This window comes from Fundulus heteroclitus, unplaced genomic scaffold (assembly GCF_011125445.2).
Source record: "Fundulus heteroclitus isolate FHET01 unplaced genomic scaffold, MU-UCD_Fhet_4.1 scaffold_133, whole genome shotgun sequence".
In the NCBI taxonomy this organism is placed as follows: Eukaryota; Metazoa; Chordata; class Actinopteri; order Cyprinodontiformes; family Fundulidae; genus Fundulus; species Fundulus heteroclitus.
In genome coordinates this window covers 212,117-240,109 of record NW_023396545.1, presented here as the reverse complement: position 1 = coordinate 240,109, position 27,993 = coordinate 212,117, and the positions used below count along the sequence as shown (strand labels likewise).

The 27,993-nt window shown below is 40.4% G+C and overlaps 2 protein-coding genes across 2 annotated transcripts in view; one reads left to right on the top strand and one right to left on the bottom strand.

Moving 5' to 3' along the window:
- astn1 (astrotactin 1) overlaps positions 1 to 2,842 on the top strand; it is a gene marked incomplete at its 5' end in the record, with an annotated part of 294,255 nt that extends 291,413 nt beyond the window's left edge. Inside the window, 1 exon segment of the mRNA XM_036129065.1 lies at positions 19 to 2,842. Within this exon segment, the coding sequence (XP_035984958.1) occupies positions 19 to 256 (238 nt within the window).
- Positions 2,843 to 3,958: 1,116 nt separating this feature from the next.
- Positions 3,959 to 27,993, bottom strand: part of pappa2 (pappalysin 2) — a 105,740-nt gene continuing 81,705 nt past the window's right edge. The window contains exons 26-27 of the mRNA XM_012882833.3: positions 10,524 to 10,622; positions 3,959 to 4,967 (exon numbers count right to left, since the gene is read on the bottom strand). Coding sequence (XP_012738287.2) covers positions 4,872 to 4,967; positions 10,524 to 10,622 — 195 coding nt within the window. The 3' untranslated portion in view covers positions 3,959 to 4,871. The remainder of the gene's footprint in view (positions 4,968 to 10,523; positions 10,623 to 27,993) is intronic.

The window sequence follows — 27,993 nt, the reverse complement described above, 5'->3', positions numbered from 1 at the left end:
TGTTGTTTGTGCCAACAGGAAGGCGGGCCTCATCCTCTCCCAGCTGGACGAGCTCTCTCTGTGGTGTAAGGGGCTCCTGCAGGAGCCAAAGATCGGCCTTCGCAGGATGTCCCTCAAGTTCCTGTCCTGCCGGTACACCGACACCAAAGCCTTTGGGCTCAACTGGCCAGAGATGGGCCAGGACGTGCACAAGGCCTGTGACGAACAGACACTCACTGTCATGTATAACGACTACGGTGAGCCCAAGGAGCTCTAGAGGTTGGAGTTTCACTTTGAATCAGCACAGTCCCCTCACCTCCCATGCCCGAGAAAAACACAGGTTTTAACGTAGCTGGCCATGCCGCCGTGAGTCAAGTCGTATCCCTAAATGCCACACATTATTTGAAATGCCATTTACTTGATTTGCCTCGATCACAGTACCAGTCTCAGAAGCATTATCACGTTAATGGTCTGAAGCAGTGTTCTGCAGTAGCTGGTAGTCCCTGAACTTTTGCTCCTCCCTTCTAGTGAATGATGGTGACTACAGAAATATCCTGAGATAAAATTGTGAGAAGAGCAACAGTGGCCTGAAAAAATCTGAAATTGGACTTTTAGCTAAAAATATATATATTTTTCTTTTTTTGTGGCTTGAGCAGACAAAATAGTCACACTTTAATGTTTGAGGTATTTTAAACACATTTAAAACATTCGTTTTCCTCAACAAGACTATGATCTTGGAGCTTGATCCGAGCTAAAGAGTTGCACCTAGCAATGAAAAACATCAGACGGGAAAGTGCTATTAAAATTTCTTTATATCGCGTTGTGACATTCCTTCTAACTTCAAAACAGACAAAAACAGACAAGTTTTCTTTTGTAGAAACGTCGTTGCAGAGTATCACACAGATGCATTTTTGACACGTCACCAAAAAGTTCATTTATTCCAACGATTCACTTCAAAAAGTAAAGCCTAAAAGTTTATATTTCCGCTGTTTATTTCTGTTAATTTTGACGATCATCGCTTAAAGCTAATGAGATAACGAAATTCTGTTTTTTGTCAGATTAGAAAATGACCAAAGACCAGCAAAAAAAGTACTTTCAAAGGTACGGCCGTAGTTGGTCTGGGCTCCTTTTGCATCCATTGTTGCACCGTAGTGGCTCTGCTTAAGGCTTATCAAAGAAAGCCCAGGCTGCTCTAATAGGAGCCTTCAACTCTTCTGCATAGTTTGGTTTGGTGACAGTTCCTCCACTGTTCTGCTTAGCTCAACTACGATGCCTCTGATGGTCATTGCTTCACAATCCTCTTCAGCCTGCTGATATCCCTCTTGTTTAGTTCACTTGGAAACGCCGCAATTTTTCCTTCCCCTCAACGTTTCAATGATATCTTTGAACACAACGAAACATCCACTTCTTGCCGGACAGTTTTCAAGTCAGCAGTTTTCCTTATGGTTATGAGGCCCATTATATTACATTCCAGTAGGAAGCTTTTTTTTTCTACTTGATCTTAAGGAAATTAAATGTTCTGAGAAACCTAATAATCTGGGGATTCAATTAGCTTTAAACCATAATTATCAAAATGAATGAAATGTATGACTCTGTGTGTAGTAAGTATATATATACGATTTTACTTTCTCCTATTGAATTGAACCTTTTTGATGATCCAGCTTTATTCATTGAGGTGGAGCTGTACGTCTGAAAATGTCCTTAAATGTCCCTGAAAATAGATTTTTATGTCCGATGGGTTCGTCTATTTTAAACCATACTGGTAGAAAAGTATATGCATGGAAACAGCAAAGACTGCTCTGTGTGGAGCTATTTTAGAGTTAAAAACAGAGGTTTACAGTGTACATAACATTATCATGAAGTTTTAGCTACAGTATATAACCTGAATGTAGTGTTGATACTTTGCATTTAAAATGAGATTGTTGTAAACTATTTGTTTGATATACCATTAATCCAAGACACACCTTTTCTTCTAAAATGACTTTGAAACAGTATTTTCTTCAAACGTTTTAATGTTCTCATATCAATTTAGTTTAAGCAGCAGCAATTCCTTTCTAAAGTGGCAAAGCAACAGTGTCTTAATATTTGCAACACTGTTTGTTTGTCATTTAAATGTCACGATTTTTTCCGGAAATCGTCTCATTTGTGTTTGAAACCGGACGGTTTTTACTTTGACGTCATTTTGGATGCTGATCAGTCTGAGGGCCATCGTCTTTTTTTTTCTTCCATTTAACAAATCTAATATGTGAATACTGAAAACAAAATGCTTGTAGATTTTTGTATAGACAGTATAACATATTAACATCACACTGTAATCTTTTACTCCTGTACATACGATATACCCCTGGTGATATTTTACGGCATTGACGTGTGCTTCAGTAGATACGGTATTGTACCGTCATATGAGCGGTGTATTGTAGTTTTTGCAAGTTTAATGCACAGATTTCGTCCTTCGTATGAGTAAACTGATTGTAATTTGAAAACACTGACTTTTGGAGGGGTTTAGGGTGAAACCAGGGGCAGTAACATGCCAGAGATTCGTTTTTACCTTTGAGAACATTACCGGCCTGCATGGAACCCTGTTTATATGACATGTGGCAACATGAACATGAGTTTTCACATTTATCTTTGCTACTTTCTGAAAGATTAAGGAGGGCAGGCAACACCCTCCGCCCCACCCCCCAAAGGCTCATCTATCAAATCTTTAACTTGTGCTTTACACATAATCCTGCTCCTGTTTTTCTCTTGCCTTTCTGTACCAGTATTGAGGCTGGCGTCCCTAACTGTTGTTGTAGCTCTGGTCTCAGTGCTCAGTCCGCTTTACAAATGTTTCTTTGAAATAAAAGAACCCTTTAAAAATGTGCGTGATCTGTGTGCATCGTGTTATACATTCTGGGCTCTGAACACTCATTGATGTTTGATTTTTGTAGTTTATGTGAACCGGGGGGGGGGGGGGGGGGTTCACCCATCGCTCATTTACGTCGCAAAAGATTTTACGCTCTTTGAACTTCTTCAACTTTGTCAAGTTCCAACCCACAATCTTTGGCCTTTAATTGGGATTTTAGGTGACAGACGACCCGGAAAGTAAAACAAATAACTTCCCCAGAGCATGAAGACACAGACACACACGTTGGTTCGTTTGTAGGCCAACAAATTCAGTTCTGGTGACTTCAGATCCGATCACCTTCTTCCACTTGTTTGATATATTTCTTCCATCTCTTGTTTGAAACCACAAGCAGGAGTGGCTTGAAACGTTACTTTGTTGACAGATTTCTTCTTGCCACCATTGCATGGAGGCCAGATTTGTGTAGTAAATTTCTTACGAGTTATCCTGACGATAGATTCTCCCCAAAGAGCTATAAATCTCTGCAGCTCCTCCAGTGTTACCGGGGCCCTTTTGGCTGCTTCTTTTGGTTAACGTTCTCTGTTTTAGTGGGCTAGCAGCTATTGAACTTCCAGATGCTGGGTCAAGCACTGCTGAGTCAACACAGCTTTATAAGCCGCTCTTGCTCTAGAGATTTCTCTACGTCATCCCTTTTTTTTTATTTCTAAAAGAAAACAATGTTAAAATTTCCTTGCACCTCACAATTATGCACTACTTTGTGATGCTCAAGCTTTCAATAAAATATGTTGAACTTTGAGGTTGTGACATGACAAAACGTAGGAAGGTTCACGAGGAGAATATAGTTTGCAGAAGAATTTTAAAAAGGGAGAAACAGTTAAAGATGTTTTTTTTTTGTGGCTCTAGGGGCCTTTATTTGACAGATGCTAGACAGAAAACTAGGTAAAGAGAGAAGGGGAATGGCATGAGGGAAGGGTCTCCACGGCACCACAAAGTGTAAAACAAATGTAAGCAGGTAAAATGCTGTTAACCTGTTGAGAAGAAAGTAAAATAAACTATTCTAACCTGATAATAATATGTTTTTGTGAATCACAATCTGTTGTAAATAAACATCAGTCAAAGAGGACATGATTCAGGTCTATTTAAAGTTGGAATTTATTATATAGAGTACAAAGTACAGTAAAATATCACAATATACTTTTATTGATACTATGTACTGATGTGTTATTTGGTCATACCGGTTTACTGACACCAGAACCTGTCTCTGTTCTGTGCTGAGTGAATGAACTGTCTTCCTACACTTCAGCTTTACCGTCTGTGCAGATTTGTTTCAGTGGTGCTGATATAGAGAGGGTAATAAATGTGTTTACAGTCAATATTGGAAATTACACCATGCTCATTCAGACTTAAGAGTAACTGTCATATTTGAGCAACTAAATACACTTCCATGCACTGCTGCTTTGGCTGCATGATACAGTAGCACAATAACACAACGTGAACTGTGATATAAATATTGTAATGACCTGTTCGACTAATAGGTGGCCTTGTGGATATACTGGATGTTGCAGATATATGGTATATACATGTTAGTCTATACATGGTAGCCTTCAGCCACGAGGACAACTCTGATTAGATCCAGAATGGGACTTGAGCTCATTCAGAACAGTGATTTGATCCAATTGCGATGACTTTATTTCTGGAGAAGAACTGCAGTGCGTTAGGCTTCGACTTCCAAAACAACCTCTTCCAATCTTCCACTGAAGATAACCTTTTACGTCTGAGCTCGGAACAAAGCGATTTATCGTGTGTGGACGTCATTTTGATGGAATGACTCGTTGGAGGCAGTTTAGCAATAAAGTGTCTGGTAATGAAATCTAAATGGCCTTTTACCATTTAAAGTCTGACATTAGTTGAAATCTGTATTAAAATGCTACACATCTGATATTTTTTACTTGTTGTGGTGATGTGATGTGGTTCGACTTTTGCTTAAGCGTGTTCAGCTTCCTTTCATCTCTACATCTTATTGCATTCCTCTTCCAGCTCCACATCATCAGTCCAAGGGTTTCACTTTGCTTTTGTTCTCTTCGGCGTCTGGATCACGGCAAGTGCACTCGTCCTCACTGCAGTCGGCTCCAAACTGGATGACCTGTCGGTAAACAAACAGAATGAACCGCTAATTGAATTGCCAGACTGGCTGCAGACATTCGGGTCTGTGGATGTGATTCTCTGAAACAGATAGCTTCTGTTTTTGTCACACTGAAACGTTTCATATCATCAAACACATTTTTACATCTGATAAAGATAACCTGAGTAAATCTTTTCTTAATTCTTTAATTTATTCAAGGAAAAAAATTTATCCAAACCAGCCTAGCGCTTTGTGAAAATGTAGTAAGGCATTATCTGAGTTGAAGCACATATTTTTGAAAAGCTGCAGGGCAAACTCTTTTAATCCCTGCCAGACCTGTACAATCATCTACATAGAATCTGACAGCGCGAAGAAGAACGAAATATCATAAAAAGCAACACATCTATAGAAATTCAAAAACAAATTAGAAAAGAAGGTCATTGATATTGGTCTAGAAAGGGTTCCGAAGCCATTTTTAAGGCTTTGGCACTTCAGGAAATCACATTATCAACAAATGGAGAAAACAGTGTTGAATCTTCCCAGGATCGGCAGGCCAACCAGAACTACTCCAAGAGCTCATCAGCAACTCATCCAGAACCCAGAGCAACATCTAAAGCGCAGGAGACGTCACTGGCCTTAGTTAGGAATCAGCAGAGACGCAGCAGTTCAAGAAAACCATGTAATGCAGCTACAACATGGCGGGAGCTGCGTTGTTGCTTTAGGACATGGGCAACTCAGAGGATCCATGAATGTTGCTTTCTAGCAGAAACACCTGAAGGACAACGACCGACCATCAGTTTGTGGACTGAAGCTCAATTGCATTTGGGTTATGCAGCAAGACAATGGTCCAAAGCACACTGGAAAGTCAAAATCTCAATATACACCCCCCCCCCCCCCCCCCCAAAAAAAACAACAACAAAATTACCTTTTCAAATAGCCTTATCAAATCTGGATAATTAAGGCACAGCGCCAGTATCTTAAGTAAGCCATACGTGCTCAGAAGCCTTTCAAAGTGTCAGAATTAAAACAATTCTGCATAGAAAAGGTAGCCAAAAGTTTTGGTAATAGGTTTTTATCATTTTCCAAATAGGGCCAGGTTGGTTGGACAGCTTTATTTCCTTATCTAATTAAATTATCATTAAAAAAGCTGCTTTTGTATTTACCCAGGTCATCTTTTTTTTTTTTGCCTTGCTATGGCATGAAACAGCTCAGGTCCTGTGAGGGTTCCACAGGACCAAAAAGATTTAGCCTCTTAACTGTAAGTAAGTTGAATGAAAGCAAATCAAAGCATTGTGAAATCCAGAGAACGAGAGCGATCCTTAAGAGGCCCTCTCAGCTGAGTCGTTACCTTTCAGCTGCTGCTAGGAGCGCTGCTCTGAATGGCAAAACCAGACAATAAAAAACACATTTGCTTGGACCAACCATGCAGCATTGTGTTGGTGATGAAAGCTAAGCACCCCCGGTACTCGTCACCTCTCCTCGCAGTTTCGGAGAGAGCTCAAACGGCCCTCCTAAGGCCGATAAAGAGCACATCAAACGGCCCGTCGTTGGCCTTTGAGCGGCAAGAAAGCCTTGTCGGCCTTTCGGGGGGGGGGGGGAGGAGGAGGGAGGAGCGCACCGCCGTGGAGATGAACGGATGAACACATGTTAGGAATCAACAACAAGAGGCTGCCAGCTCTCGTCTAGGAAGCGCGCCATCACCACAGGTTGCAAAATAAACTCTGGTGCCCCGTGAAGCAGTCTGTTGCAAGAAATATAAACATTTGCTCCCGGAGAGAAGGAGTGAAAGGAAGACTGGGAAAAAGAAAGGGGAGCGAGAGGCAAAAGGGGGGAAAGATGACGACGACGGCGGCGGCAGCGGCGGCGGCACACACGACGAGTGGGAGGGTAACGAACGTTGATGCTAATTGCTGCCGCTTTACGGAGTGCGAGAGAGGGTTGATGGTGGGTTGATGGTGGGGTGAGGGGTTGCTTCGCTGAGGGCTCTCAACAAGCTGCAGGGAGGCCCAGCTTCGCTTACGACACCAGCAGCGTCATTTAAGACGGGCTGGCTCCCCCAGTAAATGTTTCTCTAACAGCTCCATTTTGATCCAATTATGCCAACTTCCAGTAACTTCCAGGACTCAATTTTCGAGGCTCCCTAACAACCTTTGGAGGGGGTTCTGTTGCTTCATGCGCAGAAACAAAAGCCAAGTCCTTTGGGTGTTTCTGAGCGTGTAAATGTTGCCTCCCACTGTTTACTGCAACACACGGAAGAAGAAGGCGCGCATGACGAGAACGGCTCGATCAGAAGCTGTCCGCATCGCATGCAATGAAAAGCAAACGAGCCTCGCTGCTTTGCCTCTTTGGTGGAGTCACACAGATTCCTGTTAACAAGTGAAAGAAGTTAAAACTTTGAGCAAATCCAGTGCACGTTACAAGGTTTTTCACATTTCAACCACACACTTGAATGTGTTTTATGGGGATTTTATGTGTTACACAAACTCACAGCAGCGCATAATTATGATAACGATACATTGTTTTCAAACACTTTCACACATGAAAATCTGAAAAGTCTGGCATACATTTTCTAGTCAGTCCTATTAATTTGATCTTTTGAAAAATCTGATATTATTGCATTTACAACTTGATTGTTTTTTTAGGGTAGGGCTGAACCAGCACATCTACAGACTGAAGCTTAAACCCATTTCTATTTCTTGCTCAAGCTCAGTGAGATTGGAGGTAGAGCCTCTGAGAACAACAGTGTTTGAGTCTTTTTAGATTCTCTGTTGGATTTATTTCAGGACTTTGACTGGACCATTTTAACACATTAGTGCTTTAATCTAAACCTTTGTGTTATTACTCTGGTCGTGTGTTTAGGGTCGCTGTCCTGTTGGACAGGGAAACTCTGTCCCTTTCTTCTTTTGGATCCTCAAACACTTTTTCTTCCAGGACTGTCGTGCATTAAGCTCAATCTATCATCCCATCAACAATCCCTGCAAAAGATAAACCTCCCCACAGGTTTGTCTTTGTGGGGAGGTTTATCTTTTGCAGAGATTGTTGATGGAATGATAGATTGATGGGATGATAGCACTACCGCCACCACGTGTCACGTTCTGGCCTCAGTCGCTCTCCTGCTCCATGTTAGTCCGTTTATTCCAAGCATCTGTGGCCCTAGGCCAGCAGCTTAATAAAGACAACCTCCAGCACCTCTTACTTTGGTTTTAAATACTGATGCTCCACAGCCAGCCATTGGCATATTCTGGAAATCCAGCATTTCTTGCCTGCCTTAACGAGTTTCTTGATTTGTTCCCTTTCTTGGATTTCTATTTCTCACCTTGCTTCTGTTGGATACCTCGCCGGCTTTTTGGACACAACCTGGACTTATCTCTCAACCTCGAATCCTACCTAACTCACCAGATCTGTCTGCCTGTCACTACCTGCTGTGAGCTGCCAATCTGTCACCGTCAGACTCCTCAACCTTCTACAGAGGCTTCCCGTCTGCACCAGATCCTTATAAATAAAGCTTGTAAAGCTCAACACCGTGTCAGGCTGAATTGTCGGGTTATCCGTCTTCACTGATGTGCACTGCTAGTTTGTCTTCCACACACACCACATCGTATGTAGGACTGATTTGTGGAGGGCCCAACTAAAAGCTGTGCTGACAACAGATTCTCCCACTCATTTCTGCAGCTCCTTTTCAGTTTAGCTGGATGGCCATGTCTTAGCAGCTTTGTTGTTGTTCCATACTTTATGTTTTTAGATGAGTAACTGAATAGCGCTCTGTGTTGGGTTTCAAGCTTAGGATATTTTTTGATAACCCTGCTTTCAATTTCTCCACAGCTTTTATCTGATCGTTGTTTCTCGCTCTTTATTATCTTGTCTGTTCACAGAACAGCTGGATTTTCTTTACTAATTTGCTGAGTTACTGAGGCAAATAACTAAAGTGGACTTTATTTAGAGATGTCAGAGTAAAAGGAAGCGAACAATAATCTATTTGTCAATTTTTTATTACTGGAATAAAACCAAAAGCTATTCTATTCTTCCTCTGGAACAGCAATGCACTACTTTGTGTTGGTGTATCAAATTACAAATCCCAAAATATACATTTAATTTTCTTTTTGCTACGTGAGTAAAAGTGAAACGGTTCAAGGTGTAGAGTAACTTTATGAGGCACAATATGAGGAATTCAAGTTCACTCCTTAGCTGTGTCTTGTGGAGATTAATAAGAGACGACGCTGTAGCCAATTGGAACGAAACACAGCGACTTATTTTCTAGAGTAGGAGCGGAGAAAATACTTGAGCTGGGCAACGCTGTGTTAGTCTTGTAATTTCCTACACCTGCAGGACTTGTACCACATAGAAACAGCAAGTTCTGCAAAGAAACCCACTAATCCTTGATTTACCCTCCCCAGTCCCAAGCCCCGCTCCGTAACTGGGCTCTGGTCGCCGCCAGGATGCTGACGCTCGCGCCGACTGAGTTCACTTCCTCAAAATACGACCCCCACTTGCTGAGCTGCTGTTTTACAGTGGCCGAGCAAACCGCAGAGCGTCAGACACCTCTCTGCTCCCACACTTATACCTCCCTACCACCACCACCACCACCTCCATTCTCCAGTAAAAGAAGCAGTTAGTGGCAGTCTGGCAGCTCATTTATTATGACGGCAGCTGCAGACTCGCTGAACTCCTGCTCGGCTGAGGAAGGAGCTGCCATTGAGTCATTGCGTGCTGCGGACATGAAGGAGACAGCCGGGGCTCGGCCAACTGTAGGCCGTAAGAATTAACGGGCATTCAGTGCCATGAATATGCGGCTGTACAGTAGCCAAAGAGGGGTATATTGAAGAAAGGAGGAGGTGGTGGTGGGGGGGGGGGTGGACTTTCCAAATGTCCACATGGGAGAGACGCTGTCATGAAAGCACGGAAAAATAAGAAGAAAAATGTGTTTATCCAGGAGCAGTTGAGGGAACAAGTGGCTTGTGGTTTCCAGCGCTGCTTGACCTGGACTCACTCATTATTATTCATACCATTTCTCCCAGCCACCCAATAGGTGCAGTAGCCGTGCCGCACAACTACTGCAGTGGGATACTTTACTTCTTGCAGTGAGGCAAAATCTGTCGCCACAGGCTCTATCCAAAGACATCCTGCGCTTTCCCTAAAATGTATTAGGCCTAAACTTGAAAGAATTCTCCCGTAGTTTGTTCATGTCTGTTAGGTCCCTGATCTCTTACGCAGCTTTTAATGGCGAATAAAGCAGTGGCAGGAAGTTTAATATAGGTGAAAACCTGTGTATTTACAATCTAAGCAAACTCCCTCTGTTGTTTTTGTGCACATTAAGGGGACCGAATGGCTACAGCGGCTAACAGGAGTGAGGGGAAACTAACATGAATCTGTGTTTATTTGCTTAGCAGAGGTCTCCTGCACAGCAGCAGAGTGCTCCTGCCAAAATAGACTCATTTCTACAACTGTAAACAGGAAGAATCCGAGTCTGAAACCAGCTTAAGCGTCTAAGCTCCAGGATGATTCCAAAATACTGAACTCTACCCAAAGAATCTGATGGAAAAACACATCTGACGCCATTAAAGGGGAGGATATGGATACCTTTCTGGTGGAGAGCGTGGACGGGCAGCAGTCCCCTCCGTCATACTGGCAGTAGGCCCTGTTGTTGATGGTGTCACACCAGCCGTCGCCTCCAAAAGGCTAAACACAAGTTGAAAACAAGAATTAGAGAGACGATCTTCCTGCAAACTGTCGTTTTACCTCACGCAGCACGAAAGGCAGGGAGGGCAGAAGATGAAACCATGACTCAAGACTTTACCAGAAAACAGATTTTCACTAAGTGGCTCACATCGTCATACAATTAAGTTGTTTGGGACAAATGTCAGTGAGACAGATCGATATAAACTCAGAGTTTTTCAAGTGTGATCCAAGCTGCATAATCAGAAATATCTCCAAATCTGTTGTGAGTTTAACGGTGGCTTTAACAGGGTGGCCAATGAAAAACAATGACCTCTGTCCAAACCTGGATGTTTGTTCAAAAAAATCTACTTTCTTAGCGAAGTAAACCAAGTTGCAACGACTGACGTAAATCCAATAAAGAAGCCTAAAGTTTGTCAGTGAAAAAAAAAGAAAATTTCTCTCACATTTCTCTTACAACAGTAACATTTTCACTTTTTAGACGTAGTCACACATAATAAACAAGTCCAATGTCCTTTAGTTGTATCACTAGACAAAATACATTTTCTTTGATAGGTAATATTTGTGAGGCTTACACATACTGCTGCATCATACTATATTAGAATATCATCAAAAACCTGTATCTATTTCAGCACTCAAAAAGTGACACTCATTTACAGATAACTCATAGAATGAGATAAACTTTTATGCTGTTGATTCAGATCATTTTGCTTACAGCTAACTACCTAAACCAAGAGTTTAGTGCCTGTATTCACAAGGAATCGTAGGACTAAAAGTAGCTCTTGGTAACGCTATTTTAGGAAAAATCTTAGAATTTCCTGAATTCTAATTTTTTTTTCTTAGAATTTTACCTCTGTAAGATAAAAGTTATTCACAAAGCATCTTACACCTTAAGAATGTTCCTAAAGTGAGAAAATGATTGGCTGATCCACCACCTAACAGTGGAGGAAATAAACTTCTTAAAAATCATCCAATATTTAAATAAGATAAACTTCATCCCCATAGAGAGAAAAGAATGTGTTTCAGGGGGAGGACGGATTAAATGTGTGGCAAATTTTATTGAGGATAAATAAACAATAGGAAAAAGATTGAATAATCATGGATTAGAATTTAAGAAATGTACAAAAATAAAGTACAGATAATTTTTTATATTATTTACACAAAATGCTCCCAATGATAAATATTTTAGATGAAATGGTAAAAAATTGCAGAAAAATGTATATACAGAAATACACACTCTAGACAAGATAAAAAAAAGGCGAGGAAGTATATTCTGTATTGTGCATGATGCCAGTAGCCTAAATGGTCATCTAGAAGTTTGCTTGTGTGATCCCATCACCTCTCTGGGGTTTGAAGCTGCACAGAGCACTTCTCACTTTCCAGGCTGGTGCGTAAAAGCACCAAGACACAAAGAGAAAAAGATGCATTGATCTGCGGCAATGCACTTCCAAGTCCGCCTATTTGTTTCCTGATCCTGGGATCGATTTACCTTTCAACACTCCTCTATTCTCCTCCCAGAGCTCTGCGGACATAGACTTTTTTCTCTGTCTATTTATGGCAGTTGTTTTGCCAAATACAACTGCTTTATACAGGCAGGCAATCCCAGTAAAATGCTGACAGGTGAGAGCACATTAATAATCTAATTATCTGTCCCGCACAGAGTCAGATAAATAAAACAATTTCTAATACAGGAATGTTATGTTATGTCCATGTTGAGGAAGACTGCTGACTGACAGTAGTCCAACAACAGGCAGTCACTGACATCTTCCACAAAGATGGTAAGCCACAGATAGTTATTGATGAAGAATATGGCTGTTCACAGACTGCTGTATCCAAGAATATCAATGAAAAGCTCAGTAGAAGACAAAAAAGTGTGCTAGAAGATGGTGCACAAGCAACATGCATAAGGATTGATGGTTTAAAATCTTGGGGGAGACGAGTTTTGGAGTCAGAGTTTCAAGAGCTGTCCACATTTCTTGTTTTAATAGATGCCATGTCAGACACATTTTACCTGAGCTAAATCCACAGAATCCACACTGCTTGAGGTCAGGACAGACAACCATGAATACACACACACACCCCCTCTAAGGTCAAATCGAAGCCCACAATTTTATTTTATTTCTAACCAATTTTACACTGTAAATCTGTTACAATCCCCAACCTTTGATCTTAGTACATTTATTCATCAAGGGGGAAATGTCAAAGAGCTAATTTTTTTTAAAAACAAAATCATCAGTTCCACAATTACAGGTATGGCAAGTTAACCAGAGGAATTTTTAATTAGTGATCCATTATGTCCTGTTTATCTTTGGTACGACCTCCTGCAGGCTCATTTCTCCTAACCACATTTCAAACTGGGCAAAACAAGCAGACATGCCATTGCTCTCTTGTGTTGATCATAAGTCTGAAAATAGCCAGAGCAGTAATTTAAAAGTTTAAAACAAATGGAACAGTGGCAAACAAGAATGGACCAGGAGGAATTTTTATCTTGCAACTATGCACAGAGAGCTGGATGGTACCGGTGGTAAAATAAAAAGGCATACTGCATCTCCACAGCTCACTGTTACAGATCTGCAGCAGAAAGTGTCATCTTTTTCCCCCCCCATGTCTCCATTTTGCAACTTATTTCAAAGCTTTCGTACACATCTTTACCAGGGTTGCCAATAACTGTGGAGTATGTTATAAAAGGAAATAAAGTCACCCCTGAAATCCCAAGTATATCCTCAGCATTTATCCTTCCTCTGAAGATCTTAAGGAAAGTAGAAGCATGGATGAATTATAGCTTTACGGCCACAGAGGTCTGTATAAAATTCGTCCAGCAGAACTGCTGGGATCTCAAGTTGATATTTTTGGCTTGCCCCCCTCATATATTCTACAACCATCCTTGGATATCTCCAGGCTCTATTTCCTCTTAAGTAAAACAGTCAGGACTGCTTGTTAGCTGAAGTGTAGTGTAGTACCCTGGTGGATGTTTGCGTCTCCTGTAAAATCAATATCCAGACCAGATGGCTGATGCTCTGAACTACAAAGAGTCAATTCCATATTTGTGTTGCATTTCTTCAGTGCAAATTGTTGACTATCTCAAAATGTGATCATTTATCATTTTAAATTTTTGATCAGGAAATGGATACAGACTGACACCATCAATAGATTGATCATGGCAAATAGCTTCATCATCCATGGAGCAGCTCTTCACCAAACTTTCGCTAACGATCAGCTTTGAGTGTTTTACTGAAGAGGAACAATGGCATGGAGATAGTTGAAGATGACTGTATGATTTGTAGAAGCCAAGGCATTGGTATCAACCTGAAATTTTATTGAGGGGTGGGTATGGCTCAGAAAGAGCAATTGTGGGGCTGCGAGTTTGATTCCAGAATTCCCTTCCACAGGTGGGGGTACCTTTGGGAAATAACCTTAGGTTACCCACAGATTAATGGAACTAAATTGGGGCCAAAAGGTTTGATAATTTGACATAAGAGATTTTAATTGAAAAACTAAAACTTGACATTGAAAAAAGAAATGTATACAGAAACTGTGTATGACTGTGTGATCGTTGGGAGTGCAGATTGGTGAATATTTATTGTTGTGTCAAAGAACTTTGTATGACTACAAGAGCGCTATATACAATATATTGCGAACTAAAGACAACACCAAACACTGCCACCAACACAAGCATAATCTTGGGTGGCTCTTAGAAGGAAGGTGGTAAGAAACCGACTGTCACAAAGCGTTTGGGCATTGAGTGTATTCAGAAACGGATAAGTGGACATGTCTATGCCGTTTATTCCTGCATGATTTACGTTTCAATAGATGAATGTGGCACCTTCTGGCATCTGGAAATTGTTTCCAAGGATGATCCAGACTTGTGGAGGTCCACAATTCTCCTAAGGAGTTCTTGGTTTATTTCTTTAGATTTTTCCATCATGTCACACAAGGAGGCAGTGTGTTAGAGGCCAACAGGTGTGCCTCCAATTAGCTTAAATGTTGGGAATCAGACCCTTACAAAGCTATAACATCACTATCTGGGTTTCCCCACATTGTTTAAAGGCAGTAATGTACTGTATGAAAACCTGAAGACAGTAATAGAGCACTTTTACCTGAAAAGGGTAAAAGTGAATATTATTCTGGCATTTAGGAAATAGAAATAATAACAGTAATCCTATATCTTCTTATAAAGTATATGTAAATATCTGGTTTTCTTTTTTATAATTGGTTTCAACTGCAAAATAAAGTTTGTTGTCGTAACGTGACAAAATTTGGAAAACCTCAAAGGGTTGCCGAAGAGTTTTAAAATACATTGTGTGATCTACACTGTCTCGTATTCATCCTTTCCTTTGAGATGAGATACAGTTTATATTTACATGGGGACAATTTCTTCCTCTTAAATGCATATTCTAAACTGCCTTTATAGGAGTTGGATTTATGTTGACATCAAGTGTCTGGGAAGTTCTCTGACAAAAGGTTTTGTCTATCTTCAATCAAGAGATTAACAGCCCATGTTTTGAAGGAAGATCCAGAGACAGAACTGATCAGTGAGAATTTTAGCTTTGTCTAGTATCAGCAAATCCCTAATGCAGACACATCCTGAGATGTAGCAGGGAAGAATAAACTAATGCTCTGGTCTCAGAGTAGCAAAGGCAAAAAGAAAGCAGCCAACTGTGATGCTTGAGATTGATTAGTATGTACTGTATCGTGATGCTTCTTGTGGCGGCCCTTTCGAGCAGATGTTATGTGTAAAGAGTCTGAAGTGGATGGAAACATTACATCAAGTTTAGTGATTAATGACCTGCAGTGCCTTTAAACTGCTTCCTGGTTCAGTGTTTAGGAAGATACAAAATATCTGCTAGATTTGGCATGCCAGAGTAAGCAATATGATAAATCAATTCACTCAAAGTATATTAGGTACAGAGGCTTTTTCACATCTTATTTAGTTGACCTGATACTAGAACTAGTATACGTAAGCAAATATTAAATATCTTTAAGATTTAGCCCATGCGCCTTTGTGTAATGCCTCTGTCCGCGTGGAAGTCCTTCTGAACGAAAACGTATTTAATGTACATCTAATCTGAATTGAACCATAGCGAAAACCTGTTTGAAATGCCCCTTTAAATCTTCCCCAACGTGCAAGCAATATCAAGATAAGTGCAGAATGCCAAAGATACTTTTGGCTCTGTCTGACGGAGACATTTCAGAGAGGCAACCTGTGGAGGGGAAAGAAGCAGCTGCTGAGGGGAAGATTTCTGCAGATTTCTCTTCACTTCAAAGAAGCTCTTATTTGAAGAAAACCCCCCCTACCTTTCCCTAGTAAATGGCTATGGCATAAATAAATCTATTTAATCGCCCTGTTTCTGAGTAAATACTTTACCAGTAACTGCAGCTTAGCCCTATCCAAGTTATTACCCCGGATAATTCCACGTAAATGTTATTAAAAAAGGCACATTTTATTCGATGATTATAAACCTGTGTTTCATTTCTTTCTACTGTTTAGCAACTTTTAAAAATGATCCAGTCTCATACCGTTGCCATACAATAATACCTCTAAGAACAGAAGTAAATCTTAGGATCAATTAGTATTCAAATATCCCTCCAACAGTGCAGTGACAAAGTATTTTACCCCTTTCTGAAATCTTTTACTTTTCACACTTAAATATTTTACTTTTCACACTTAAATATTTAGAGCACCAAACACACTTTAATTTCAGACAAAAAAAACAAACAAAAAATAAACAGCAAACACTGAGAACTGTTTTTAAAAGATTACTTCACTATGGGAAAAAAAGCTAAATTCATGACTGAGAGGATGACATGAAGAAGTGGCCTCATAACGAACGAGGACATTTTTAACCATTTTGTGTCGTCACTTGGTGCGGACGGCTCTGCTATGCGACTTTGTGGAGGCGAACCTCCACAGTGGAAAAGTTGGCACGGCGTTAATAAGTAGCAACATGGATGACCTGGTATTCATGGAGGCTGATGTCCGTTCAAGCTACAACTAGTCCGACGTTCACTCTGCATGGGTCCTGACTACATCAACCAGCACTAACAAGACGGCCTGGTGTTGCGACTCCAGGGGAAGTCCTTCAGTCATGCAGTGGCGATCTTGTGGAAGGTAGGCTAATGAATAATCTGATTCAAAGAAATACTAGCTGTTGCCTCGTTGTGACTAGATTGCTGATCAGTTAATTTTATAAAGACAGCAGTGCTAAATGTTTGGGATTGAGCTGATGTAATAGGATATCAAAACGTTCTGCCTACTTAATGTTTGGGCTTGAATTTCTCCATTGTGAGATCAATAAAGACTATCTTATCTTATCTGAATTTTGAAATTGTGCCATTCTGGTGTGGTTTCAAAGCTCTTGATGCAAGCTTGTTACGTTAAAATGTAAGTTAGCTTTAGAATGAAGCTGTAACTTTATTTCTAGTTTATTTTTTAGAGTATCAGTGTTAAAGGAAGTAGAGCGCCTCGGATCCAAAGCTCTTGTACACGGTCGATGATTAAAACACTCCTGCTCCACATTAACCTTTCTGTTACACACATTATTATGACAACCTCTAACTGTACAAATGCTCTCCGGTCTTCCTCGAAGTCATAAGGACAAGTAATTTGGTACAAAGTGGCTGCATGAATTGCTTTTTAGCCAGCTAAACAGTGACAGAAAGTGACCAACCAGAAGTCTCGCAAAAAAAACCGTCAACTCACTGTCTCCATATTTCCGCTGAAAATAAGGTGGATAAGGAGGTGATGGGTGTTTTTTTCATCACGGGGTTTCCCTTACTGCGCTTTCTGATTGGCTACACGTCACATTCAACAGGCTGCTTGCATGTTTGTCTTCGGGGGACACCACACACGCTAGGATATTGGGGTAAGAATATCCAACATTTTAAATATCCCCGATTTGAGGTCAGAGCGGTCACGGCGTTTCACGGATGGACCTGATCGCTCTTAACACACCACACACAGCAGGATATCTCTTAAGATTATTTTAAGAGCCATGGCGAGATCTGTGCCTATTGGAAGGGGAAAATCCTGCCGTGTGAACCAGCCTTAACCAAACCAACCTGATTAATCCCATTTTTTGGACAAGTTTCATGGCCACATTAAGGCCTGATTATTGCCAGATCTGTAGAATCAAGAAATTCCATCGAAGGAACTTGCCTGACAGCATGAAGTAGGCTAAAATACCTAAACAAAAGCAACACATCATGGCCCTTTTGTCATAAACATTTTAGGAACAGATAAGAACCAACATCAATGGCTATATATGAGGCTTTGGGATTCCAGTGATCCACAGTAAGAAGACATTATTCACAAATGAATAAAACATGCCGTGAATCTTTCCAGGAGTGGCCGACAAACTAAAATTACTCTATGAGCTAAAAGAAAAAAAATTCAACAACATCTTGAGCACTGCAGGCCTAACCTGCCACAGTTACGATATTCAACAATCAGAGAGCACAGATAAAAGTAGCATCCAAGGAAAAAAAACACTGCTGACCAAAAAGAAGACAGAGTCCCTTCTTACATTTGACATCACCCTTGACAACATCTTAATGATGCACAAGGATTATGGGAAATCTTTTTGCAGACCACCAAGACTGTGGAGCAAATGTCTTAATGATTACCAAGATAAAGTTTCCTCTGGTTAGTAGATTTGTATTAAAGTGAATTTACCACTGCAACCACATGTGACAACTGCGAAGACTCCCTGTTTTGAACGGTCCTGCAAACAGCAATATTTTTTTAAGGCCCTAGTTGTAAATGCAGCTGTAACTGAGTCTTTATGCGCACACAAGGAATGTTTTATAAAGATGTTTTTTTCTTTACTGCACAGTGAAGGGAAAAAACCCATCATGATCAAGAAAACTTCATGCGAGCCTACTCCTCGCAGCTGCTACTAGCTGCTTAGCAACCATTAGAAACTATGTTTGGCTGGGTGCTTGGAGATATTTTGAATGTTTGTGTTTTTCTTTTAAAATTTTTTCAAAATTTTCAGATTTCATCGTATACGTGAAATTTAATTGGATACCGGTATTGTAGCCAAGGGTCTTTGTATGCAGGGCAGCCAAGGCACAGTAATTCAGAAAAATAAACAGATATGTCTGACAAGGTGGTGGAAGTGTGGTGGTCTGGAGCGACTTTGCTTCTTCAGGGCCTGGATGACTGGTTGTAATTGCTGGAACAATGGGTTCTGCTCTCTGGTAGACAATCCTGAAGGTAATTAGTTTGTGACCTTTAGTACTTGGGTTATGCAGCAGGACAATGACCCACAGCACACAAACAACTTCACCTCTGAATGGCTCCAAAAAACACAACAGAAGTTTTATAATATCCTGGTCAAAGTCCAGACTTAAATTGGATTGAGCATTGTACCGCATGACCTTAGACAGGCCATGCACACATGAAGGAATACTCCAAAATAGCTAAGCTAAAACAATCTGCAGAGAAGAAAAGCTGATTATCAGTTTTAAAATCATTTAATGGCAGGTGTTGCCACCACTGGCAAAACCAGCTATTAGACTTAGAGAGCAATTACAATTAGGGGCAGATTGATTTTTACAGCTATTTACCTTTTCTAAATAAAATCTTCACCAGAAAACTGTTCTTGGTATTTATGTTTTCTCATACTAAAACGTGTTTGATTTTCAGAAACATATAAGCATGACAAAAGGAGAAATAATGTGTCGGGGCACATTTACTGTTTTGCAAAGGAAAGAGCGAACTCTGCACAGTAGGTCAGCTGGTTCGTGTGCTATCTTTACACTGCAACTCCCGTCAAACCAGAGTCCAAAACTGACAGACACAACAGCAGCCAGCCTCACATCTAGCTTTCATAAATATTCCTCTTCCTGGTGCCGATTCTTTCAAGAAGAGCGTGCTCTATCATCAGGACGTGCCTGAACATTACAAAACATTTAAAGGAATTCTGTTGAACACTCAACCGGTCATATATTAATATTAGTATTGCTGTCACTCAGACATTCTATAAAGTCGTTTCCAGTGATTGAATTAAGCTATCATAAGTCAGGCTTTGAAATGTGTATAGTTTGCCTTTTTTCTATTCCCTACAGAATTTAATCCTTCTTTGTTCAATTATTTTGCCAAACAGCTTGCAGAGGTGTGCTTATGACACCGAGGGGGATAATCTTCAGTCTTGCAAAACTACTCACACCCCTTAAACCAATTCGGTACTGTGCATCAGTATAAATCCAGATGTTCTGTGAAGACCTCAGAGCTTTTTTTTAGAGAACATTAGTGAACAAGAAGCGTCATGCTGACCAAAGAACACAGCAGAAAGGTCAGGGATGAAGTTATGGAGATGTTTAAAGTCGGGTTAGGTTAAACAAAACAACATCCCAAGCTGTGAACATCTCACAGAGAACTGTTCAACTGATGTCCGAAACACAAAGAGTATGGTACAACTGCAGAACTTCTGCGACCAGACATGGAGATCCAACAGAAAACAACAGACCAAGCAAGAAGGGCATTAATCAGAAAGGCATCCAAGAGGCCAACAACACAGATGTGAGAATGTGTTGGAAGGGACAAGACAAGGTCATGTTTGTAAGTTTACCACAATCCATGTAGCCAACAAAGCCTGTAGAACAAGGTGCTCTGATCAGATGAAGCATGGTGAAGGCAGCATCATGCTCTGGGAGTTGCTGAAAGCCACAAATCAATTTTCTTTTCATTTTAACATTAGGCACAATGTAGTGTTGGTGCAAATGGTTGGTGCAAAAACATAATGTGACAAAATGTAAACAGTTCAAAGGGCATGAGAACTTTTGCAAGGCAATGTAAGCCTAAATCCCAATGGTTTCAGACATTTGTCCAAGTACCTCTTCATAAAGTTTGAGCCTCTTTGTTTTGTTTTTTTCTACATCTAGCGACATTTTTCAAGCTAACTGTAAGGAATGCACAGCTTTGCATAGTTTATTCTTTGAAGTTTTCCTTCTCTTTATTAACTACAGATAGACTTCTGCTTATCTAAACTATTGATACACTTGTCTTTCTGAGTCATTTAGTTTGAGATGATTTTATCTTTCCATTTTGTAATTATGGATAAAACAGTATTATAACATCTCTGTTAACGCAGTGTTCAATACATCAACACCCTAATTTTCTCCATTTCAGAACTTGGTTGTTAAATAGTGTGTATTCTTTTATTTTAATCTCAGCTGGGATCTGCAAGCTCCAAACAATGTCTTTGTCCTCATATGTATTGATGATTTCTATTAAATATTTATATAATTAAACATTTATTTATATTTTATACACCACACTAATGTTTGTTATATATTCTTACTTTTTACACATATTACCATGTCAAAGACCCCAAAGTCATTGATATGGAACCAGTATTTTGCCCAGACATTTTAACATATTGTATAGCCTGGTGGGAGACTGCACCCCCGATCTTCCACATAAGAAATATTTACTCGGCTATTGGGCCTAGGCCAGCATCCTGAACACAAACACATTTAATAGAATAAATTAACTAAACTCTGACTACAAATTTGTTTTATTGCCATAATCATAAAGCTCCAGTGTATGAAATCCTAAACAACCTTAAATCCCATTTTTAGTTTCACAGCTACTACTACTAAGAGCCTGACTCTCACCAGATGGATGTACTTCCGCCGAGCTCCACACGGCTCCACATCCATCTGGACTCGCTGCTATTGGGAGTGATTTCAATACGACATAAAATGGACAAGCCAACCGAGCGGGGTTTTCGTAGATGTGACGTATCAGAGAGGCGTCTGTTTGGATTCTGACAACAATGGCGGCTCGCAGCGTGGAAGCCAGCGGTAACAATGATGTTGCTATTTCATCAGTGTTGTCCAATCCACAGAATATTAATGCTTTAAAAGAACACCAGAGAACACCTTTAGTGGAAAATAGTGGAAAATATGTTTTCGCTTTTTTTCTGACCAGGTTTGGCAAGAGCTTGTAGCATGGCAGTAAAGATGACGGACAAGTGGTTTATCCAATCCTATTCAAGGATTTTTGACAAGGCCCGTCATCCTGAAATACATCTCCAATGGAGCAATTCCAGATGGATGTGTGAAGCTCTGTGGAACGACATCCATCTGGCGAGAGTCAGGTTAAAGAAAGATGGCAAGTGGGCTGAATGTTTTTCAAAGGAATTTGTCTGAGCTATTTAATGTGTGCATTTTTGGTAATCTCTATATTGTTACAAAGTGCTCACAAACACTTTTCTGTACACGCAAATATTCCAGATTAACTTTGGTTAGCACTTAACAAACAAGGGCGGGGTTTGTGATCTGTGCCTTTAATCTTTGTGATCTATAGACATGTTTTGACTGCAGCAATCTTTTCCAGGAACCAGAACAGTTTTCTTGAACCATTTCTTGCCTCCCTCCTTTTCCACTGTATTTAACGGTGTAAAATCACATTATTCAGGTAGGAATTTACCCCAGAAAAAGGCCCTGATAGGAAGGGCAGTTTTTTTTTTACCATGAAATATCGGGTTGGAATTTTATGGAGAGAGAGTGCGAAAGCATTTCAGATTGGTTGAATGTTCTTAGTTTTCTGTTTCAGCCAACAATTTAAACTTCCATAAACCAAATATTTGCTGTTGACTTAACTTTAATGGATTTTAAACCACTGAGTTCTTTGGACATCTGTAGTGGCAGAGGGAGTAAATCATTGAGTCTAGGTAATAATTTAGGCTTTTAAATACTTTATGTTGGAATGTTTTACAGCATAGATATAAAAATAAAATCAACCATTAACACCATATGCCATTGACAGATTTTAGGTTTGAAAGAATCAAGGTGTGTTTTTTTTGCAAAGAAAAATTGCAAATAAAATTTTGTTGCCACAGAACATCTGCTTGTAATCCTATTCGAGCTCTCTACCCTCTCCACTAGATTGGGACATGGAAGTCTGTATCAGCAACATCTAGGCTCAGTTCCCCTGGCTCGTATTGCCTGCGCACTGCACGGCTCAGCTCACAGCCTGTTAGAAAAGAACAAAATGAAACCGATAAAAAATAATATCACTGAGGTTAAAATCTTTTAAACTATTAACGTGTTCTCCTTGCTCCCGCCATGGCTGAGGCAAAAGATCTAATACAAAGCTTTACATGAAAACCCCCAGGTGTGACAGTGGTTTCCTTCCGCAGCGCTGGCCGCTCAAGGGAAGCTCGAACTGGGCAAGTTCTGACGCTCTCACCACTGCCTACAGCCTGGAAGTCGGTCACTGAAAACATAGGGAAGAAGGAGTTGTTTGCCCTAACAGCCGACAGCCGCTCTAGGGAGCTCTAATTCGACTGAGAGGCCTGAAGCTTGCACGCTAAATGGCTCCACCTCTCCTCTTCTGTCTTTCTCTATCTCAACACACAGTTTCAAAGCAGACCGGAGTTCAGACAGGCTCTGCCTTATTTTATTATTAGATGTGATCCAGGTATTTATCCCAAAGGAATACTCCTTAAAAATATCTAAGACAATCTTGCATGTACAGTTATAGACACATTAGTTAGGTTTTTTTCTTTTATTTATGTTTCCTTTGTAATGATGCATTTTTTTGTTGCTTACCATTTCTCACATATTTCTTTAAAGTGTCAATAGGGGTGGGGGACCATGAGGACAGGGGCTAAAGCAACACGTAGGAGGTGTTTCTCTCTTCTAGGCCAGTCGACTCGCAAACCGGGCAGATTAACCGAGTGGGGAAGAGCCAAGACGGGCGGGCGAAAACGGGCAGGGCTGGTGGAACTGGGCCTTTCTTTTTTCTTTCTTATAGCTATAGCTTTATAACTTTCCTTGAAGTTTAGAACGACTGTAGATAGGTTGTAATAGGTTTTACTATGGAAAAATGATTTATTATCGCGACTGGAATCTGAGTTTTTTTCTCAGCGACACCAGACTAGAGTCAGGACCAGGGCAGTTAATTTAATATCCATTCTAGTTACAAATTTCTACAAACTTTGGACTGACTGTACTTAGCTTTCAAACCAAACAGTTAGGAAATAAGCAGAGAATAACATTGTTTTAGTCCGATTTCACAGGGCTTAAAGGAACTATAAAGGCATATTTGAACTTCTAATTTTATTATCAAAGCAGCAACACTCTTACAGTTGGAAGGACCCTCTCACTGTCGGCAGATGTGATCAACATAAAGCTGGTCTTGTAACCCACAGTTGGAATGCACACGACTGACAGCCAGGGTAACATAGACAGTTTTGAGATATTAGGCTCCGGATGGAAAAAAAGAAAAAGAAAAGAAAACATTCCAGATCACATTACCAAAATGCGCCACATATTGCAAACAAAAGTTTGGTTAAACAGATGACGCAAATATGTGGTTACAATTTAAAAAGGCATGTAACTGCCCACTACTACTCCTTTGGCAGCTGTTGCCTTTATATTAAAACATGCTGTGCCTCTCATAAACAGCCTATTTGAGAAACACAACTTTAAAAACCCAGCATTTTGGTGTTAAACGTATGGTCGTCACTACAGTCAGCCCTCAGTTCATACAGAAGAACATGAGACACACATTCAGGAGTCATGGTGAGCTCTCTTACACAACTGAAGTGGTCAGAAAGATGTGTCCAGAAGTAGCAGGGCCTACTGGCTATCTTCTACTGTAGGCAGTGCTCTAACCATGTGAGAAAAGGCACTGTTGTTTTAAATGAATTCTTCTGGCTGCATTTGTCTTTAAAGGAACAGTGTGTAACCAATTTGGCTTTTAATTAGCAAAAATCAAGTACTACTTTCATAAATACATATTCTGTCAAAGTCTAATAACAATCATATCAAAAATCAAAGCGTTCTCATAGCTTAGAATTTATTATGGGTTATAAATACATAGATGTCGGTGCACCCCCTGTGAGAAGCCATGTTGTGTTGCCATTTCTGGTTACAGTAGCTGAAAGGGGACAAACTTGCCAGCCATATGCATTTTCCCTACCTGTCTTCTATATGAAGATGTGCTGTTGGTGGAGAAGGAGCATGAAACAAGCAAAGACGACTGTAGACCATCCTATTTGCTGTTTTCTGTTCAAATGGAGTATCATCCATACTCTTTGCCCAGCGAGAGGAAAGAGAAAGTAACCAAGAAAAGAAAAGGAAGTAATAACCGAGAGAAATGGGAGTCTATATCGGCGTAGCTATTATTACCAGGTGGAGTGGACAATTCACGAGGGAGCAGGACTACAACACAGATGCGGAGGTTGCAGGCTTTCTGCTGGACAGGTAAGTTAATTCAATATAATAGTGACGTTTATTTTGGCGTTATGTTAGAAACAAGGCAGTGTAGTCCAGCAACTACTCTGTCCTCCCAGCAGAGACGGCTCGTTTGTTCGTCTCCCTCTCTGGGAGTATGTGTGTACAGAGGGGGGCAGATTCATATTTCAACCGGTTCACGTTGTCTATAGTGTGGCGGCGCGAGTGGGTCTCTTCATAACTCAAGTTTATAGTTGCTTATTTTAGAGCCCAAATAAGCGACTTTACATTCAGAAACAAGCCCATAAAACCACAACCCACAACTCACAGAATTTACAAGCGACTTCAGAAAAAAACAAGCCCAAATTCACTTATAATATGCAGATTTGGCACCAGTCCCGAAAACCATTTTACACGATGACCGTAGCTATTAGCTGTTAGCTATTAGCAGTTAGCTATTAGCAGTAGCTTGGTACCAAATACACGGAGGACATGTTGACATTGTCACATTTATGACACTGCGGCTTCTGTGGTAATTGTTACGCACTAAATAGGCTTTTTATGAATGAATAGGCATTCATTCATTTAGCGCACCATGAGATGGTGCACCAGTGTGTACATCTTACACACTGGGGCTTTTAGATGAATTTGATTACCTTTCAAAAACAACTTATTTGAGTCTTTCAGAGTACATTAGTGGAAACAAAACAGCTCAAATGACCGCTCAAAAACAGCCCTAGATTCTATAGCTAAAGCCTGAACTACTGCACTTTAATACACTACTGGGATTTGCCAGATGAAAGGAACGCAGAAGGTGTCAGCTGTGAGTAATTCTGTTTTGCTCATTGCTTGAATATTTTCCTCAGCTGTAAATTAATTTCGATGTCAGTGTCACTTTTAAGGGCTCCATGACGCGATGAAGGTGTCAGCATAGCAGCTATCAACCAAGACCCCTCTATCCACCTCCTCTGCCAAAATGCCTCATGTGAAATGATGCAGAACCTGATGCATTTAATTGGCTCAGCATTACACACTTGTGTTACTTTTTTTTGTTCCAATTGTCCAGAGACATTTGTTAAGGATGCTTCTTGGAGCAAAACAAATGTTTTTTCTCTCTGATAAACCCTTTTTCTAAGAGGTTGAGTTTTTCTAAATTCTGGCAGTCGTACAGAGACTGATAAGAAGTCTGACCTGACTCACACTGTCAACGTGGATCCAGACACACAGCAACAGAAACAGAGGGAGCAATGGCATCTGGATGAGATCTGGCACAAAACACATGCAACACATGTGGTCCGGGATAATTTACGGAGCTGTAATGGAGGAGCGGGTTATAAGCAATTGTTTTGCCTAGCAACATTCACGGGAAGGTTGAGGGGAAAATGTAGTGCTGGCAGGTATGAAGAATATTTTAATACCGTGAGACATCAACAGTTTATGTGTTCCATTCGTAGTTTCAGCCTTCTCTGAACCCAGACGATGAATGCCAAATCAAAACTATCTGGGTTTATGATTTCAGATGATTTATAGTTATTGCTAAAAGGTCACTGTTAAAAAGAGAACTTTTACAAATGTTACAAAAGTTTTTTTTGTCGGAAACAGGGCTGAGGCTTCACATGAAACTCATGGGGCAACTAACATGGAATATTAAAATCTGTTGTTCTTGAATGCCTTTCTGAATTTTTGTCTGTAATTCAGTGTCAAGTGTTTTATTTCATTTCAATGCCATACTCGGTGTCCCGCTCACAGACATACTGTTCCTGCAGAAAGATCTGGCAACAGTGATATATTTAGTCATCTTTGTTAATATGTTATATAAAATTACTTCTATCTCGCCCATGCCAATAATGAGGAAAAAAAGAGTCAATATAGATACATGTTTATAAAATCATGAGAATTATACAAGTAATAAGTATTTACATTAAAAAGGAATACCTTAACGACAAAAGTTCAATAGTGTCTTCCAGGTCTACAGCGGTTGTTAACTTAGCAGTTAGATTTAATGATGGGTTTATTTTAACAATATACTACAAATAGAAAAAAAGAAGATAAAATAATTGATCTCCATTTCATTGTGCCTGTGATAGATTGTTGCATGCAGGCCACTAGGATGAGGCGAGCAAACTGAGGGGTGCTTAACTCGCTTGGGTAATTTCCAAATTTCCAAATGTATCTATTTTTTTGGAGGGGCTGTTGTGTTGATGTCTTGTGTATGCTTAAATGATGACTTGTTGTAATAGAGCCTGTATTTTAGCACATTTTGCTGTTGTCCTGCATAGCAAACTTGTCATCACAGGAGGCGGAAACAGTGCTGCCAAGTGCGCTTCTTTGAGCAACTTTGAGCTTATTATTTCTTTTTTCTAAAGTTGGCTGGAGCTGAGGACGGCACTTCTGTTTTCTCCCGGATTATGGAGGGCAGGGTGCGGGGAAGGCAGTGTCTCAGGGTTTGTGGGGTGCGCTCTGGTTGGCTGGACCATTCCATTCATGTTGGCTCCATCTCCGGGTGGATAGACCCGTGGGTCATCTGGGCTGGGATCAGGGTGTGGGGGTACGGCCGGAGTATGGACCGGGTAGGTCTTGTTGTCTTGTGTCCTCTCCTTTTCCGCTCCTCTACTTTTTTTTCACCTTTTCTCCCTTTTAGCATTTCATCTAATCTTTTTCTCTTCTTTTTTCCTCTTCTACCTTTCCATTTTTGTGTCCATAGAACATGAAATAGTCTCAGAATAAAATCAAATAAAGCTTTATGCGTATATAAATCAAGTGGAGCACTATGGCGAAAGCAGTAATGCTCCACCTGGGAAAGTAAAATCTGTTGGGCTTTCTTTGGCATTAAGACAGCAATTCTTAATGCTACACTGCCACAAAAAAAAAAAAAACATTTGTGAAGAGTGGGTTGTGGTGTTATGGGCTTGTTTTGAGGGTGAAGTTGGGTTTGGCTCCAACCAGCTTTCAGAATGTGTATCCCTGTGTTTAATTGTCTTTCTCCATGTTGCAAAAGGTCCCAGAATAAAATCAATAAGAAAGAAGTTGTGTCATATTATTTTCAACAATTTCAACAACACAAAAAAGCTCAGAAAAACTGCTTGAGCTAATGGCTGGAGTTCCTGTAGAAAACGAGTGTGCATGCACATCGACTTAAGAAACACAGCGGTCGCTAAGTGATCGGTGCGTTTAATGCAATGGA